At 36.9% G+C, this 16,091-nt stretch overlaps 1 protein-coding gene across 3 annotated transcripts in view; it reads right to left on the reverse strand.

The window, feature by feature from the left end:
• Positions 1–2,711: 2,711 nt before the first annotated feature.
• Positions 2,712–16,091, reverse strand: part of ZNF804B (zinc finger protein 804B) — a 576,346-nt gene continuing 562,966 nt past the window's right edge. For all 3 annotated transcript variants that reach the window (XM_058297019.2, XM_071215178.1, XM_071215179.1), the window contains 2 exons: positions 10,938–11,068; positions 2,712–8,104 (listed from right to left, as the gene is read on the reverse strand). In XM_058297019.2, coding sequence (XP_058153002.1) covers positions 4,462–8,104; positions 10,938–11,068 — 3,774 coding nt within the window. In that variant the 3' untranslated portion in view covers positions 2,712–4,461. The remainder of the gene's footprint in view (positions 8,105–10,937; positions 11,069–16,091) is intronic.

Genomic DNA, 16,091 nt, shown 5'->3' on the forward strand with positions numbered 1-16,091 from the left:
TTGGACTATTTGCTCTTAGTTCACCTGTAATAGTTAATAGTGGTTGTCTCTTCCTTTTAATTAGACACTCTATTTTAAATCTGATCTACAATTATGCTAAGTATTAAATCAATAATGCCTATATTTAATTTCTCTTCCCTTATAAAATTAGAGGTGTTTGTTTAAGCACCTCTTCTTTTATGCAGCTTAATTAAGAACAAATGATATCATGCTTCTTCAGATAATTTTAATATTATGTGATATAATTATTCTAAATGTGGAGATTTAAACTTTTTTAAAGTGGTCAGGGAAATTTTCTCCTTGTGTTCCAAATTTCTTATTCATGTTGTTTCTAAAATTGCAACTTTGAAGGGAATTTTCTTTAAAGAGAGAAAACAGAATGAAATCAGATTTCTGTAACAAAACTTGTCTGTTTTTTTCTGTTAACTCATCTGCCCATAGCAGTAATCATATTCCATCATTTTATTTTCCCAATAAACAAGACATTAAAAACGATTTAAACTAACCACTCTTCAACAATTAAAAACCACAGCAGGGGGGGTTCTGGGTTCCTGGCCAGTGGTGCTCTGTCGTGGTCCCTAGGGGAGCAGCGACAGTCTCCCAGGTACAGTGGTGGGGACCAGGAGGGAGTGAGGGTTCAACAGTGAGCCCCTGATGCTAATGACTATGCTTGTGAGCTGATAAACCTAAAATAAGAACAAGGCCTAGAGCAACATTGTGCCTGGGAATTTCCTCCTGTCAGCCTTCATGTTACTCAAATGTGGCCAGTCTCGAAGCCAAACTCAGCATGTAAATGCAATGCCTTCCCCCCAGCGTGGGACATGACACCCGGGGATGAGCCTCCCTGGCAACGAGGGACCACTATCAACTACCAACTGATGATGCAACTGGAAAATGACCTTATATGGAAGGTTCAATGCGGATCAGCAGAATATCCATGTCTACATAAAATAACATGACTTTAAAATGCTGTTTGACCTAAAGTAAGGGGGAAATGGAAAGGATAAATGAGTTTATATGGCTACGAGTTTCTAAAAAAGAGTCTGGAGGCTGGCAGAAGGATTGCCCTCATGCACAACTGAGCAGAGTCAGAGAGACAGATAAAGCAGATACAACCCCCAGATATTGGTTCCTTTGAGGGCTAAAGAGACCCATGGGAGTTATGGTCATGGCCGATGGGGTTAACTACCAGGGCAGATGGCCCCTCTTTGGAAATGGTGTTTATGTGTGATGAATCTGGACTCAGATGGGATCTCCCTTCATAAGACTTTCATGCTAATGTGCTGGAGGTGCAGTTAATGTTGGGGTTTAAGATATATTTAGGGGATTTGAATCTCTGGACTGACAATGTGATAGCCAGGTCCTGAGCCTCAACAGACTCCAGCACCTACAATCTGATCTATTGGACTTACCACACTCAGCTAAGATGGAGTTGAAGAAGGACAACCACCACACCATGGAGCCTAGAGTGATTACAACTGAAAATGGGAGGATTGCATCCAGCATCCATGTGGAATCTGAGCCTCCTCTTGACATAGAGGTGCAATGGACACAACCAATCCAATGTCCACATAGAAGAGATGGCATTGGATTGGGAAAAGTGGACATGGTGGACGATGGGTATGGGGAAAGGCAGGAAGAGATGAGAGGTGGAGGCGTCTTTGGGACATGGAGCTGCCCTGGATGGTGCTTCAGAGGTAATCACTGGACATTGTAAATCCTCACAGGGCCCACTGGATGGAATGGAGGAGAGTATGGGCCATGATGTGGACCATTGTCTATGAGGTGCAGAGGTGCCCAAAGATGTACTTACCAAATCCAATGGATGTGTCATGATGATGGGAACGAGTGTTGTTGGGGGGGGGAGAGGGGGGGTGGGGGGTGGGGTTGAATGGGACCTCACATATATATTTTTAATGTAATATTATTACAAAGTCAATTAAAAAAATTTAAAAAAAATAATAATAAAAAATAAAAAAAAAATAAAAAATAAAATAAAATAAAATAAACTAACCACTCTTCACTTTGATCCATACCTGTTGTGCTACCCTTTTCTGGATGTATGACACCTTAACAATTTCTGTTTCTCTGAATATTTTCCCTCTGTAGTTGATACTGAACTATTTAGAGGACTACACTTTTCTACCTCATTGAGTTTTTTTATAATTACATATTTTGTCATGAGATACTACACCTTTATACAAATTATCATTCTGGAGTATGAGTTGTCTTTCATTTAAATGAAGAAATATGCTTTCCCACAGTCCAAAACAGTATATCCAGTAGATAATTTCACCACTGTTAAGAACAGGGTAGACTAGTCATACCCATGTCATCAGTCCACATCAGTTTATCCTCGTTGGTCAAAATTAAGTGCCCAGTAGAAGTTATCTGGTTTAACCTTCTGAGATGTTAAATTGTCACCAAGGCAGTTACAAAACTAATCAGATGTTCTGTCTTTTTCACAATAGGATTTCTAGTGAGCTTCCATGATTACTCTCTCTTGGCTCTGTGTCAACTTTGTAATCTGCTTTATGAAATAATCATCCACATTATTTTCTTAATCTGCTGGGCCACTTGTCAATATTTTTATAAGAACTATAAGCATAGTTCTTTTGAAATTCACCCAGTGCTCACTTATTGTCCTTTATAATCACTTTTATAGGATTCCCCTCAAGAATATAGTTTCTTGCTATTTGGTGCTTTTCCTCTTTTTCTATTTCTTTCAGATATACTATAATTTCTTACTGCCATATCCCAGTAACAATTCCCATCCAACTAGCTTCTGGTGATATCTAGGAAACTACATTTTTCTTTATGTAAAAATTTCAAATTCACTTTTTCACCATTCATGAGTTCTTTCCCCCTCTCTCTTTCTCTTTTACATAAACACACACACATAAACACACACACATTTTCTCTCTCTCTCTCCCTCCACCAGCAAAGATGTCCTACTTTTTCCTACTTTTACAGTTATTATTTAACCCTTCACCTTCATTTTCCTCATCCATAAAGTGAAATGATAATATTGATCACAGAGAACGATTCTGGAGGTTAAATGGGATAATATGTGTAAAGCCCTTAACCTGACTCTCCCAGACAGATTATAAGTCTTCAATAAATACAGCTCTCTTCCTTGAGTAGTCAAGGCTATGGACATGTATCTCACTTTCCATTAGTAGAGGTTTGCTTTGTTAGACATTCAGCTGTGGGTGACTGATTATCTCTATTCTTGTTTACTTAGATAGTCTGTGAAAGCCATGTTTCTGAGGGATGTACTATCATATTAGTTTTTATTTAATATAAAGCTTTAAAACTAGCTTGAGAGTCATTTGTAAATATAGGTGTAAAATAAAAATCCTGTGGACCAGATACATTTTTTAATGAATGTTTGAAATCATTTGTAAAATTGCATGGATGGTGATTTTATTCATCACTTTCAATGTGATATCTAAATGTTTAATATTAATAAAACACACCAAATACTTTGTAAAATTTTTCTCAATAAATACCTGGTAAGAACACTTATGTTTCCCAACCTCATTTTACCCCTAAAATTATACATATATTGGCTGAACACATTAAGATTTCTGGATAGAATAGAAAACTTAACACTTTAATCTCTGAAATATTTGAAAGATTGACTGATGTATTTGAAATGCTATTCTAAGCATATTTTACTTTCATTTTGCATTGTTAAATACTAATGATAGTTTGTAAGTATTTCTTTATGCAAAAATTTAAAATTCTTAATTTTAGGTGTTAGAGATTCTTACAATTACAAGCTTATCTTGACCTAGATGTGTTTGAAATGAAGAACACCCTATTTTTTCAAAGAAACTTAACAATTCAATATGTGTAAAGATTTTTTTTTCATTGAAGAGTAGGTTTCAATTTGAATTATTCAGAAAATTTCTTAATTCCTAGAAAAATGTAACAATAAGCTACATTGAATAAAGGTTTAGTCAGTAGCTAACCATTGGAATTATTTTTAATAACGGATTCATTTCACTGAACTTTTATTATTATCTGATGAATAAAATCAAATGTGTATGTATTCATCCATTCATTCATTCATTCATTCATTTATTCTCTCAACAAACACCTAGGACATAAGGTAGGTATTATATTTCATTCATTTTTTATATTAATGCTCTGCCTGAATATTTTCTGTTATCATTTTATAGCATTATGGGAGAAGTCATTCAAAACAGATCTTTAACATCTTTCCTCTACTCTTCCATAAAGTTACTTTTTAAGTTGCCCTATTATTTGTGCAAGTTAAAAATCTAAAAAATTTTTTGATTCAATATTTTCAATTCAGTTCATGTTAATTGTTGGCCACATTTTGAACTCATACCAATATATTAAATCTTATAACTAGCAGATCATTTCAAGTACATCATTTTGTAGGTAGTGACAATTTGTTTTTCTTATCCATTGTAGGGGTTTTAACACCTGTTAGTTTAAGTGAGCTGGCACATTTAAGGCCTCTTTCATTCCATTTAACTGTTGCATCTGGCTGGAGCAAGAATGATAGCAAAGATCTTGACCTTGGAACACTGGTTGGAGCAAAGGATTTAAGTGGATGACGGAAGTTGTGGCTGGATTCAAGGGAGGGCCAAACAATGCAGGGATAAATGTTGTAGGGGGCAGGGGCTGAAGTGTTATATGTGACGGGTGGAAGGGGGCCGCAGTAACTAAATGCAGGGGATGACCCGCTAAGAAAGTGGGGTGTGCAGGCAGGATGGTTGAAGCCAGAGGTGAAAATGTGATAGGAGTAAAATGTGGCTGTGAAAGAGGATGTAGATGAGCTATAGGCAGGTGACTGCTGTGGGAGTTTATAGAGGCAGAAACAGCAATGTGCTGCAGGAACGTGTGGTGAATAGTGGTGATAGAAGCGTGCTGGTGGACTGGAACTGTCTGTACAGTGGAAGCCGGAGAGAAGGCAGCGGGTCCAGCAGCAGGCAGAACTCGAAGATGCTTTGATAGGAGCTGCTTCTGCATGTGCTGCTGGGCTTGTAGCTGTAGGAGCTTATATTTATCTATTTCATCAGAAGAAAATGTTAAGGGCTGTTGAATTAAAGGGGGAGAGAGAGATTTATGACATACTTCTAATTCATCTTCTACTTTGTCCTGCTTCTCCATAGTTCTGTCATAGTAAGAGTTTATATTCCCCTCTACCTGATTCATAGGCATGCTTACATCCTGTAGTTCTGAATTTATTTGGTCCTCTTTGGTCTCTGTTGAATTAGTAACATCAGTATATCTGTTAGATGGAAAAGCACCACCAAATCCATTTGGTACTGAGTCACGGCTTTGAATAAAAGGTTGGTATTCACTAATTAAAAGCTTTGATTTTTCTTTTGCTGTTGACTTCTTTATGTTTGGTGACACAGCCTCTGCTACTACTTGAATTAAACCTTTAGAAAGATGATTATCACAGTCAATGTCTGGTAAGACAGTAAAATCATTCGTCCGTGAACTTTGAATTTTGTCTCTCTCGGTAGTCCTTTGAACCACACAGCTTTTATCATTTCTTCTTTTACTTGTGTTCTGAATTTTTTCAGACAAAGGCAGTGCTGGTTTGCTACAGCCCGGTGGTGCAAATGTAATTGTGCATTGAATTTGAGAATGAGCCTCTGATTCATCTTCACAGCTGTTTGAAGATACCTCAAAATTAATTGCTTGTTCCTGACACTTCTTGGCTTGTACTCTTTCTAAAAGGCTTCTGGCTGTCAGTGGGCTCCTCTCTCCTGTGAAGCTCAGCTCTGTGATTTCTGAGGGGCCACTGGAGCAGGTTCTTAGAAGGCAGTTGATATTCTCAGAGTTACACTGCATGGTTTTTACTTTTCCTACACCACAAACGTGGGGGCCATCCAAAGACTCATGACTCTTGTCGCTTTTATTTAAGTAATGAATTCTTTCTCTTGTGTAAGTGCCCAACCTGCTGTGCTGAGGCCCCTGGCAGTTAGGTGGTTTTTCACTCTTTCCAGTACAGACAATCTGTGAGCTAGAATCACAACAGGTGACTGCCCTAGATTTTGGTCCTGAAAATTGTTGCTGATTTTTGCCCAGTTTATATCTTTCACTGCAGTGGCTATTTCTATGTTTTGAGTATTTTCCATTTCTAAATGATTCCCACAATATGCAGTTTCTCCCCCTCTGTTTTTCAAAATGCAGGCAGTCACTCATTGTGACCTCATCAGGTAAGGAGAGACCATTGTGCTTTCTGCGTTTCCGTTTGTGTGTTTCACCTGGATTGTGTTCCCCTTTACACAAGCAGATCAAATTACCTCTGCCCTTATGACTAGCCCTGTGACTCAAACAAGTCCTTCTTAAGCCAGATGTGCTGCTAGAGGATGTGTTAGAAAGGCTAGAATGCCCACCCAGTGACAATTTTGGAGAACATCTCTTGTAACTTCGAGTTCCACATCCAGAAGCCCTGCTGGTCATGCTGATGTGGTTACTCTTCAAAATTGCACTCAAGTCCTTTCCATGGTCACTGTGGCCCTCCATTGTATAAGGACTAGAATTGCAAGTGAGTTGGTTTCCATCTTCCAACTCAGAATGAGCATCATAGGGAATCTGTTTATGTTTTTTAGTCTTAGTTGAGTAGGGAGTAAAAGATAGGCCCTCATTTGCATTATTTAGAACTACCCTTTGGTGGCTTTGCCAATGGGACCCTAAAGAGTCTTTAGGCTCATCATCACAGTTATCCTTTAGAGAGATATCAAGGTATTTAGGCACTTTAGGATTTTTCATATCCAAATTACTTGCACTAAAATTATGTTCACCCATATTTGGCTCAGAATCATTGTAGCCCAAATTATCATTTCTCTGGAAATTTTCCCAATTTGGACTAACTTCCATCATCTTTGGTTTCAGAGATTGATTATCTTCTTGTATTACTTTTTGTTGGTCTTTGATTAAACCTGAGGCTTGGCTCTCCATTTTAGTCTTCCTTCCAGAGGGCTCCTTACCCAATTCTGTTTTTAAGTCCTCTGAATCATGGCCTTCCTTTGTGTTCCGGGAAAGCTTAAAATCAAAATATAATGGGTTGCAGCCATAAGAGATACAGGGTTCTGTTTTTGTAAAGAGAAGAAGTTCTGTAGGCCATTCGAGACTGGTGTGTCCATCCTTGCTTTGTACATGGAGAAAAGGTAATGGTTTGGACTTTACATCATGGAGACATGCTTCTCTTACAAACCTTTCCACATTTTTACTAACTCTTCGTGTTTCATCTATAGATTTTTCTCCATTCTCCATTCTGGGTTTGGGATTCAGATGCACAGTATTGTTTTTCTCATGTGACTTTGCTGATGGAAACTCATCTAGACACTCAAATATTCTGGAACTACTATGCTTGTAATTTTTTGGTAGGCTGGAGGAAGCATTTGCTTGGCCTGAGTGATTAATGTGGTTTTCGGGAGTGTTTTTCAATGTATTTCTAGTCTCTTTCTCTCTGCTGGAAGGAGTAAAATCCACACCTGAAAGATGAATGTTAGATTTAGAGAATGATGCGTGAACGCCAATAGAATCTTCTAGTGTCTCATCAATAGACTCATTTTTGTCTTGCAAAATTTTAGGGCTTATGGAGAAGGTATTGTGTAAAACACTTTCCAGGTGGCATGGCAAGATGTTTACATCCTTTTCCTTAGTAAAATGTATATCCTTTGCAAGTGTGCAGCACTTGTATTTCTCCAAAGTTTGTTTTGTTTTATAGATGGGTGACTTGTTGCAATCATGGTTTTCTTCCGTGTTCTCACTGAAAACAGATGCTGAAGATTCTAATTTTAGATGCACTTTTTTGGAAAAAGAAAAAGATACTCCTGTCCTGTGATTAACACTGCTGCGATCTGAAGATGTTTGTGAAACCTGATTTCCAAACAAATAACATCTGTCTGTTTGCAACTGGTGCCGATTTGGCATGATGGGCCGCTGTTTATCAGAAATGCTGCTAGGGAGATTTTTTCCTTTAATGAGAAGAGCACTCTTCATGCATGATATCTTTCTGCTGCTCTTAACTGGGTAAATTTCTTGCTGAAGTTGCTTTTCTATGGCTACCCTGGGAGCTTTATACGCTGGTCCATTTCCAGAAATACTGCAAATACAACAAATGTTTAAATGATTAAGACATTGAATTTTGAAATCTTATATAGTGAACATTTCTTAGTTTTTCTATTATGGGTTATGCTACTGTTTATGAATTACATCTACTGCAACATAACTATTTTATTGTGCTTATACAACTCAGTACTTCTATGTTTGTAACGGCTACTTCTAAAAAACATTGATTATGTGCATTCTTTTGAAATTAGCAAAAAACAATAGCAAGTGAATTTCTTATGCCGCTGCTGATACATAAATAAATTAAATAATAAATTAATTAATTAATTAAGTAAGTAAGTAAATATTGCATTTACATCACAATATATGTCTTCGGAACTACCAATTATTTAGAACATAGATTTGACATTATTTCACAGAGTTCTCAAATCAAAAGTACAAGAACATTTCTTTAGTTTACTTTTTTTGTACAAGTCCTAGCATTTTATGCTCTGTTTCTCTGTTTTAAAATTCTCTCAAGTTTGTTTCCTCTTAAACTGGGTGGTAAGTTATTTCTCTGTGACTTTTCTCTGGCTTGAGTAATTTTGATAAAGTAATTTTGATAAAGGCATAATAAAGTAATATTTAGGAGCCATCTCAACATCTTCAGTGATTTTTAATTATTTTCTTCTGCTTCTTAATCACTGAAACATTTTCTTTTCATCTTTTGTAAATGTAAATATTTTAATATTTTAGCACTTTGCAAGGATTACTTATTCTGCTAAGTTTCATTATTAATTAAAACAGATAACTGGAAATGTAAATGCATATAAAAGATAAAATTCTTTAGAATAAAATTGTTTCTTTTACTTTTTACCTATAAAGCCTCTACTACAAAGTCTTTTGAGAAGGGTGGGGGAGGCAATGCAATCACATCAGTTTTCTGATTGTTTGAGCGGGCTTTCTTTATTCTTTCTAGATAGTGTTTTCTTTTTCATTTTATTTCTTACTTTCATTCGGCAATTGTAAATATCTACTAAAATGATAATATTGAATAATTCTATAAGTGAACCACACTTGGACCACAGGGCCATTAAAGTGAAGAAAGCCATTGGCTGGGGGGCAGGTAGTAAAAGAAAATGAAATGTTTCCTAATCCCAAGGTCTGTATCTGGAAAATTAGATAACTTCCCTTTTTCTCTCATTATGGATGGATTGGGACCAAAAGAGTCTTGAGTCTTTTATAAAGGACACTAACCCAAATGTAGTCAGGTGTGTGTTTTTTTTATTATTTGGGGTTTTAGAGGCATAATTCATTCTTAATAGAGTGGATCTCTTAAGTTAGAGAAACCTCATTGAGTAGTTCCAGCAAACTTAGAAATTTTAAACAAAATCATCATTTTCCATTGTCATCATCATCATCATCAATGCTCTCCTACCCTTTTGCTATTTCTCCCAAAGGGAAATACGAAATCAATGAGTAGAAATGTATGTGAAATGTATGTGAAATAACAAAATAACCAAAATCATGTTTGTTGAGAATGTTCTGATTTTCTGTCATGTGACCTTAAAGGACCTGTCTAAAGGTTGCTTTTCCATACTGGGTCCTCCTCCAATTGTTACAATCTGCCTGATTATACTTCATAATTAGTCACCCAGGAATTGATATTTCCTCCAGTTTTTTCTTGCATTCTTTCCTAACTATCATAGGACTTTTCCTTCTAAGTCCTGTGTTGACAAGGACTGTCTGATGTATTATTGACAGTGTGTTTGAATAACATAGCTTAAGTTCCTCATTGTGTTGACTGGGAGAAAGCCCAGCATCAAATATATGTCCTGCTTCTATGATTCTATGGGATCTTAGAGCATACACTTATGTTTTAAAATCACCTCTGGATACAGGTTGTTTTTCCTTCCATTATTTTCCTTATAAAATAAGTTACTCATTTATTTTTAATATTATTATCTTCATGAATTTAATAAGTTAAATAAGTCTAAAATGGAAGTATAAATACATGGATATATGTGAGCTGAATATAAGCTGTAATTGAACTCACAACTGATCCCCCCAAAATGAAATTTTCCTTTGAATTAAAGTTGAGGGCTAATATTTTGTGCTGGTATAATTGTGTCATTCATTCTTAAGTTTATAGCATACAGTTTTTCATTTAAACAGCAGGGTTTCAAATGCTGACATAGACTTAAAATTTTTTAATTCACTATTGTTGCTGTCAACTACATTAATTAACTACATTAGAATTTAACATTTTGTTTCATATGAATACAAATCACAAACTACAAATTTAATTGAGTCCCAGGTTACAATCTCCTCACTTTGAAGTGTTTCTGCAGTTCCAAGTTTTCCAGCTACAAGAATATAATAATGTAATACTTGTTATAATTATCAATTTAAACAGCACTGTGTGGTAAATTTAACTGCATTAAATTACATCTTATTTTTCATCCATGCAATGATAGTGTCATTTATTCTAGATTCAGGTGTGCACAAGGGAATGTACAGAAGATTTATTTCCTCTAAAAAAGAGACATTATTATTTTTGGTTTTCAAATCTATTATTCTAAACTTAAAATGAATTACTAAAGAACTTAGTTTATTTAAATCAACTGAATAGGATAAATGCCAGCATTTTAGAATAATTTTTGGATCATTTCATTAAAGATCACATTAAATTAACAAAAACCTCAGATGCTGAACATAATTAATTTGCAAACCTTTAACTATTAGGCACATTTGCCTGCAGACATATCTGTTGATTAAATATACTTTGTTTACATTGTTACCATGAACCAAGGCCATTTATCATTGAGGTTTTCCTCAGGGGTTGAAAACAGTTTTGAACCATCATCATATACACATCTAATTCTTACCATTCAGATTGTTGCCTTAACTCAGCCAGCTGATGGAGTCGTTTAAGTGCCTTTTCTTGTTTCTTCTCATCTTTCCATGACTTAGAAGCAACATTTCGAGCAAATTCCCGTTGCTTTAGTTCTTTCAGTCTCTGTGGGAAATAAAGGTACAAAGAAAGATACTATAAATAAATAATAAATTATTTTCCATCCAGAAGGCTCCTTATTGAACTTTGACCTGGGTGCAAAGTTCTGGATGAGATGAGTAAAAGCATTTTCTTCAATGATATCATTCTTTGTTCCCAGACAAATTTAGTAGACAAGTATTCTTGTCAACTGGGTTACTTAACAAAATTTAAACAGTCACTGACCACCCCAGCTAAATGACTTCAAACATCTGTGTGCTTGTAGAAATATAAGCAGAAAAAATATGCAGTACATGAACAAGTATAAGGGACAAGGGGCTGTAGGATGCATGTCCCTCTACTCACCAGCCCCAGCCCTCTTACCTGTAAAATATATTTACACATATGCCTTAAAATTGATGCTAAAACTTATGTTGGTAGAATGAACGTGCTAAAGAGCATCTATTATTATTAAAGATTTAATTTAAAACTCTAAGTGTGATTCTTAATTCACCTTTCTAGAGGAGATATTTATAAATTCAAATGTTTATATTGTATCCAGAAAGACCAACATTAGTCAGGAATTTAAATATGGAATTGGGCTTGGCCTTGCTTAATTTAAATTAACCAACTATGTTTTAATTTAACCTTTTCTCTAAAAACAATTGTCGTACATGTAAATTGGATCCTGCTCATTCTCTATTTCGATTTCTACTTCAAATCTGCCATTAAGCACACCTAAAAAGAATGAACAAAATGAGTAACAACTATAATCAAATGGCATCTTAAAGTTTGGGGCTTAATCGTGAATGAGAGTACATTTGAAGATTATTCTCACTTAACCCATAGAAAGTGATTTAGAGTCAACTGAAATCTGTTTTCATTTCCTTTGCTTTCATTTCCAAAGTCAAGTATAAAAGTTGTTTCCCAGGTATTGCAAAAAATCCCATCGCTGTCAAGTGATGCAATAATGTCTATAGCAGACTATTTTCCTCCCTTAGATCAAGGGCTCAACTATTTAATGATATTTAGCTTCTTTCTTGAGAGAGAACATGCTCATGGGAGAAGGTGGCCAGATAACTGCATCTAGGCTAAGTAAATGAAGAAGGAAACAGGCCAGATGTTCAGAGGGAGAATGGCCTGAGCATAAAAAATAAGAAACCACAGGGAGAACAGTGATGTCAATCTGAATTTAATTTTTGACAAATACTTTAGATTCTTCTAAAAAATAGAATATATAAAAAAATAAAGTTATAGCCCATATTTTATTAGAAAAATGAATCAACAGGCCCCTCGAGGTGATAAACAGCAGGGTGTATAAGCCTGAAAAGAGTAGCCTTGGTCAGGAAGAAAAGGTTTTGAAATCTCTATACCTACTTACACACTTACTCATGTCTCCACACACATAATAATCTAGTCTTTGGAGTGGAGGTATGTCTTACCAGCAAAGACCTTTTTAAAGTGGGTCTACACAATTTAAGAGCCCACATAAAATGCAATTCAACTCCATCAAAGACAGAACACAGCTGCTTTGGAGAAGAAGAAAGGATTATATTTACTACCAACTATTACTGAACAAAAAATACTTTATATTTCTTTTATTTATTATTTGATAGTAGAAGCATATAATGACTGAATAACCTAAAGGGGAAAAAATTGATTTTTTACTCATAACTATTGATACTTGACTCCTAATTATTGGAATCTTGTTTTGAGACTTTGGGTATTAGCTCATATAATTCCAGGACTATACTAATCTTTCTGAGTTATACAAATGATTGTATTTTAGACTGTACACTTTTCTAAATTTTTAGTTACATTATGGTTTACATTATTTTTACATTTTAGACTATATACTTTTATAACTTTTGTGTGAAATTTAACACAGCCTATATCCATTACTGCACGATCTTGTGGAACACTTCAATTGTGCCCCGGTTACCCCCTCTTCCATCTATTCTATTCCTCTCTTCCCCTCCCCTCGGCACCCACAGTGATAACCAAGCTGCACTGCTTGAAGAACCAAATTCATAGATAAAAGTATACAGTCTAAAATATAAACCATAATGTAAACCAAAATGGAACCATGGTTAGTAGCTATGTTTCAATATCTATACATCAGCTGTAGCAAATATAACATTCACATGTAAAAAAAATCATTGCTGGGGAAGGGGGAAAAGAGTTTGATGTTGGGTATATGGGAGTCTCCTATATTGTATATGTGACTTTACTTGGATCTAAAACTTTTTGGAAGACATAATTAAAAATTACAAAAAAAAAGGGATGTAGACGTTGAGGAAGGAATGGAACAGATTGCCTTGCCACTGTGCATACAGGGCAACACCTATTACAATGATGAAAGGCAAAATGTCAAAAACAAAGTTTTAAGATATTTTTCATTTTTTAATACCCCAATTTATTTTTTGTTTTATTTTAGCTTTTCTAAATTAGTATGTATTCTATTTCTAATCATTAAACCTATCATTACTAATTCATTTTCCTACTAATTGATTTTGGCAATATATTAGGCTTCATTTTTTAAGATGTTTTGGATCACAGAAGGGTTCAATTATGGCAGGGGAGGAGCACTGGTGTGGAGTGTCATTAATGGGGGACACATGGTTGGGAGGGACTTCTCCAAGGCATGTATATAGGGTATATAAAAATGTTCATATATTTGTTGGGTATTGTCATACCAGGTAAAGTTACCCATAACAACTGAGGGAGTGCTGATTTCCTTGCCAGGGGAGCTCTGTGACATTACCCAATGGAACAGCAACAATCCCCCAAGTGCAAGGGCAAAGACCAGTGAAGAAGAATGTTCCAAAAATGAGCCCTTGATACTGATGACTATGCTTATGAGCCTGTGTGCTTGAAATATCAACTAGGCCTAGAACTGCAGGGTGCCTAAGAGTTACCTTCTGAGAGCTTCCATTTTTGTTCAAATGTGGCACTCTCAAAGCCAAACTCAGCATTACCGTCCCCCCAGTCCCCCCAGCATGGGACATGACTACCACGGATGAGCTTCCCTGGCGCCAAGGGATTACTACCAATCACCAGCTGGTGATGCAACTAGAAAAAGACCTTAAATAAAAGGGGAAATTGTAAAAGCAAATGAGTTTATATGGCTAAGGGTCTTCAAAATGAGTCAGGAAGTCATCGGAGGTGTCATGCTTATGCACATCTCAGCAAGATCCCAGTGACTGCCAAAGTACATGCAAACCCAGATACTGGTGCTCCTGAGGGCTACAGAGACACACAGCTTCTATGGTCATGGCAGATGGCTTGGAATTCAGAGCCTTGCCAGTAGGCCCTACATTGGAATTTGTGTTCCTGAGTGTGATGGAGTTGAACGCAGATGTGAACTTTCTACACATGTCTCTTCCACCACTTTTACTGAACCTGTGGTTGGTGTTGGGGTTGGTATATGCTCAGGAGACATGAATCTCTGGACTAGTCATGTACTAGCTGGGACCTGAGCCTCAGCAGAGTTGCAACACCTACTCTCTAGTTCATTGGACTTATCCAGGTCAGCTAACAGGGAAGTGAAGATGGTCAACTACCATGCCAGGGAAACAAGAGTGCCTACAACTGCAAGCAGGGGAATTGCATACATCAGCCATGTGGGATCCAAGCCCCCTCTCAGTTTAGAGGTGGAGTGGACATCACTATCCCAGGGTCCACAGGATGGAGGAAAACAGAGAGCTGAAGGAACACAGAGTTCTTAGGAACACAGAGAGCTGAAGGAAGAGATTTTTGAACATGTTGTATTAGTCAGCCAAAGGGATGCTGATGCAAAATACCAGAAATTGGTTGGTTTTTATAAAGAGTATTTATTTGGGGTAGGAACTTAGAGATACCAGGCCATAAGGCATAAGTTACATCCCTCGCCAAAGTCTATTTTCATGTGTTGGAGCAAGATGGCTGCTGATGGCTGTGAGGGTTCGGGCTTCCTGGGTTCCTCCCTTCCAGGTTCTTGCTTCTCTCTGGGTTCAAGGTGCCTTCCTTCCTAGGGCTTGCTTCTTCCTGGGCTCAGGGTTCCTCTCTTCCCAGAGCTAGCTTCTTTTTCTTCTGTGAGCTTAGTTCCCAGGGCTCCAGCTTCAGGGTTCAGCATCAAACTCCAACATCAAAAACACTTGCACCAAAAGCTTTAACTCTGTCCTTTGCCATGCCTTTTATCTGTGAGTCCCCAGGCACCAAGGGGTGGGGACTCAACACCCTAATGAGATGGTCCAATCAAAGCCTTAATCATAGCTCAATCATGCCCAGTAATAGAACATATTACAAACATAATCTAATATCTATTTTTTTAATTCATAACTATATCAAATTGCTATATTATACACTCTAAATTCCAAAAGGACATTACAATATTGAAATAATCTTAAATCAGTAACAATGCAAGTACTAAATCATATCACAATCAATTTAAAGAAATACAGTTTGTCTTGGGGCAAAATCTCATCTGCTATAGACTTCTGAAACTTACAAAACAATTTATGAGTTTCCAATACACAAATGGGCAGACAAAGGTTAAACATTTTCATTACAATAAGGAGAAATTGGGAAGGAAACATGAATCATAGGTCCTCTACAGTTCAGTAAACCTGCAGGGCATCCTCCATTTGATTTCAGTCTGAGAGTTACTCTTAAGATGATGGTTTCTTCTTGGTGCCTTATGGGAACCCACCCTTTCCACATGCTTGCCCAATGGCCATTTTCTTGGTGCCACCCTCATCAAACATCTGGGTGTCAGCCAAGCTCCAGATCTCACCTTCCAAGAGTGTTGGAGTGATTGCCACACCTTACCTAATTTTTGGGTTAGAGTTTTAACCCCCTTGAACAGTGATATGGAGACAACATTCCCCCTAACCTTTGGCATACAGATTCAATTCTCTCAGAGCAACGAGTGGACCACCTGGCCTTCCCTCATCCATGGGGGACAGGTCCACCCCTCTCAGGCCTGTGGGGTGTTGACTTTAACTGTGTTAATCCTTGAGGAATGTGCTCCACCCTCTTGGCACCCTGGGGCAGCAAAACTCTCCCAGAA

This window comes from Dasypus novemcinctus, chromosome 5 (assembly GCF_030445035.2).
Source record: "Dasypus novemcinctus isolate mDasNov1 chromosome 5, mDasNov1.1.hap2, whole genome shotgun sequence".
Lineage (NCBI taxonomy): Eukaryota > Metazoa > Chordata > Mammalia > Cingulata > Dasypodidae > Dasypus > Dasypus novemcinctus.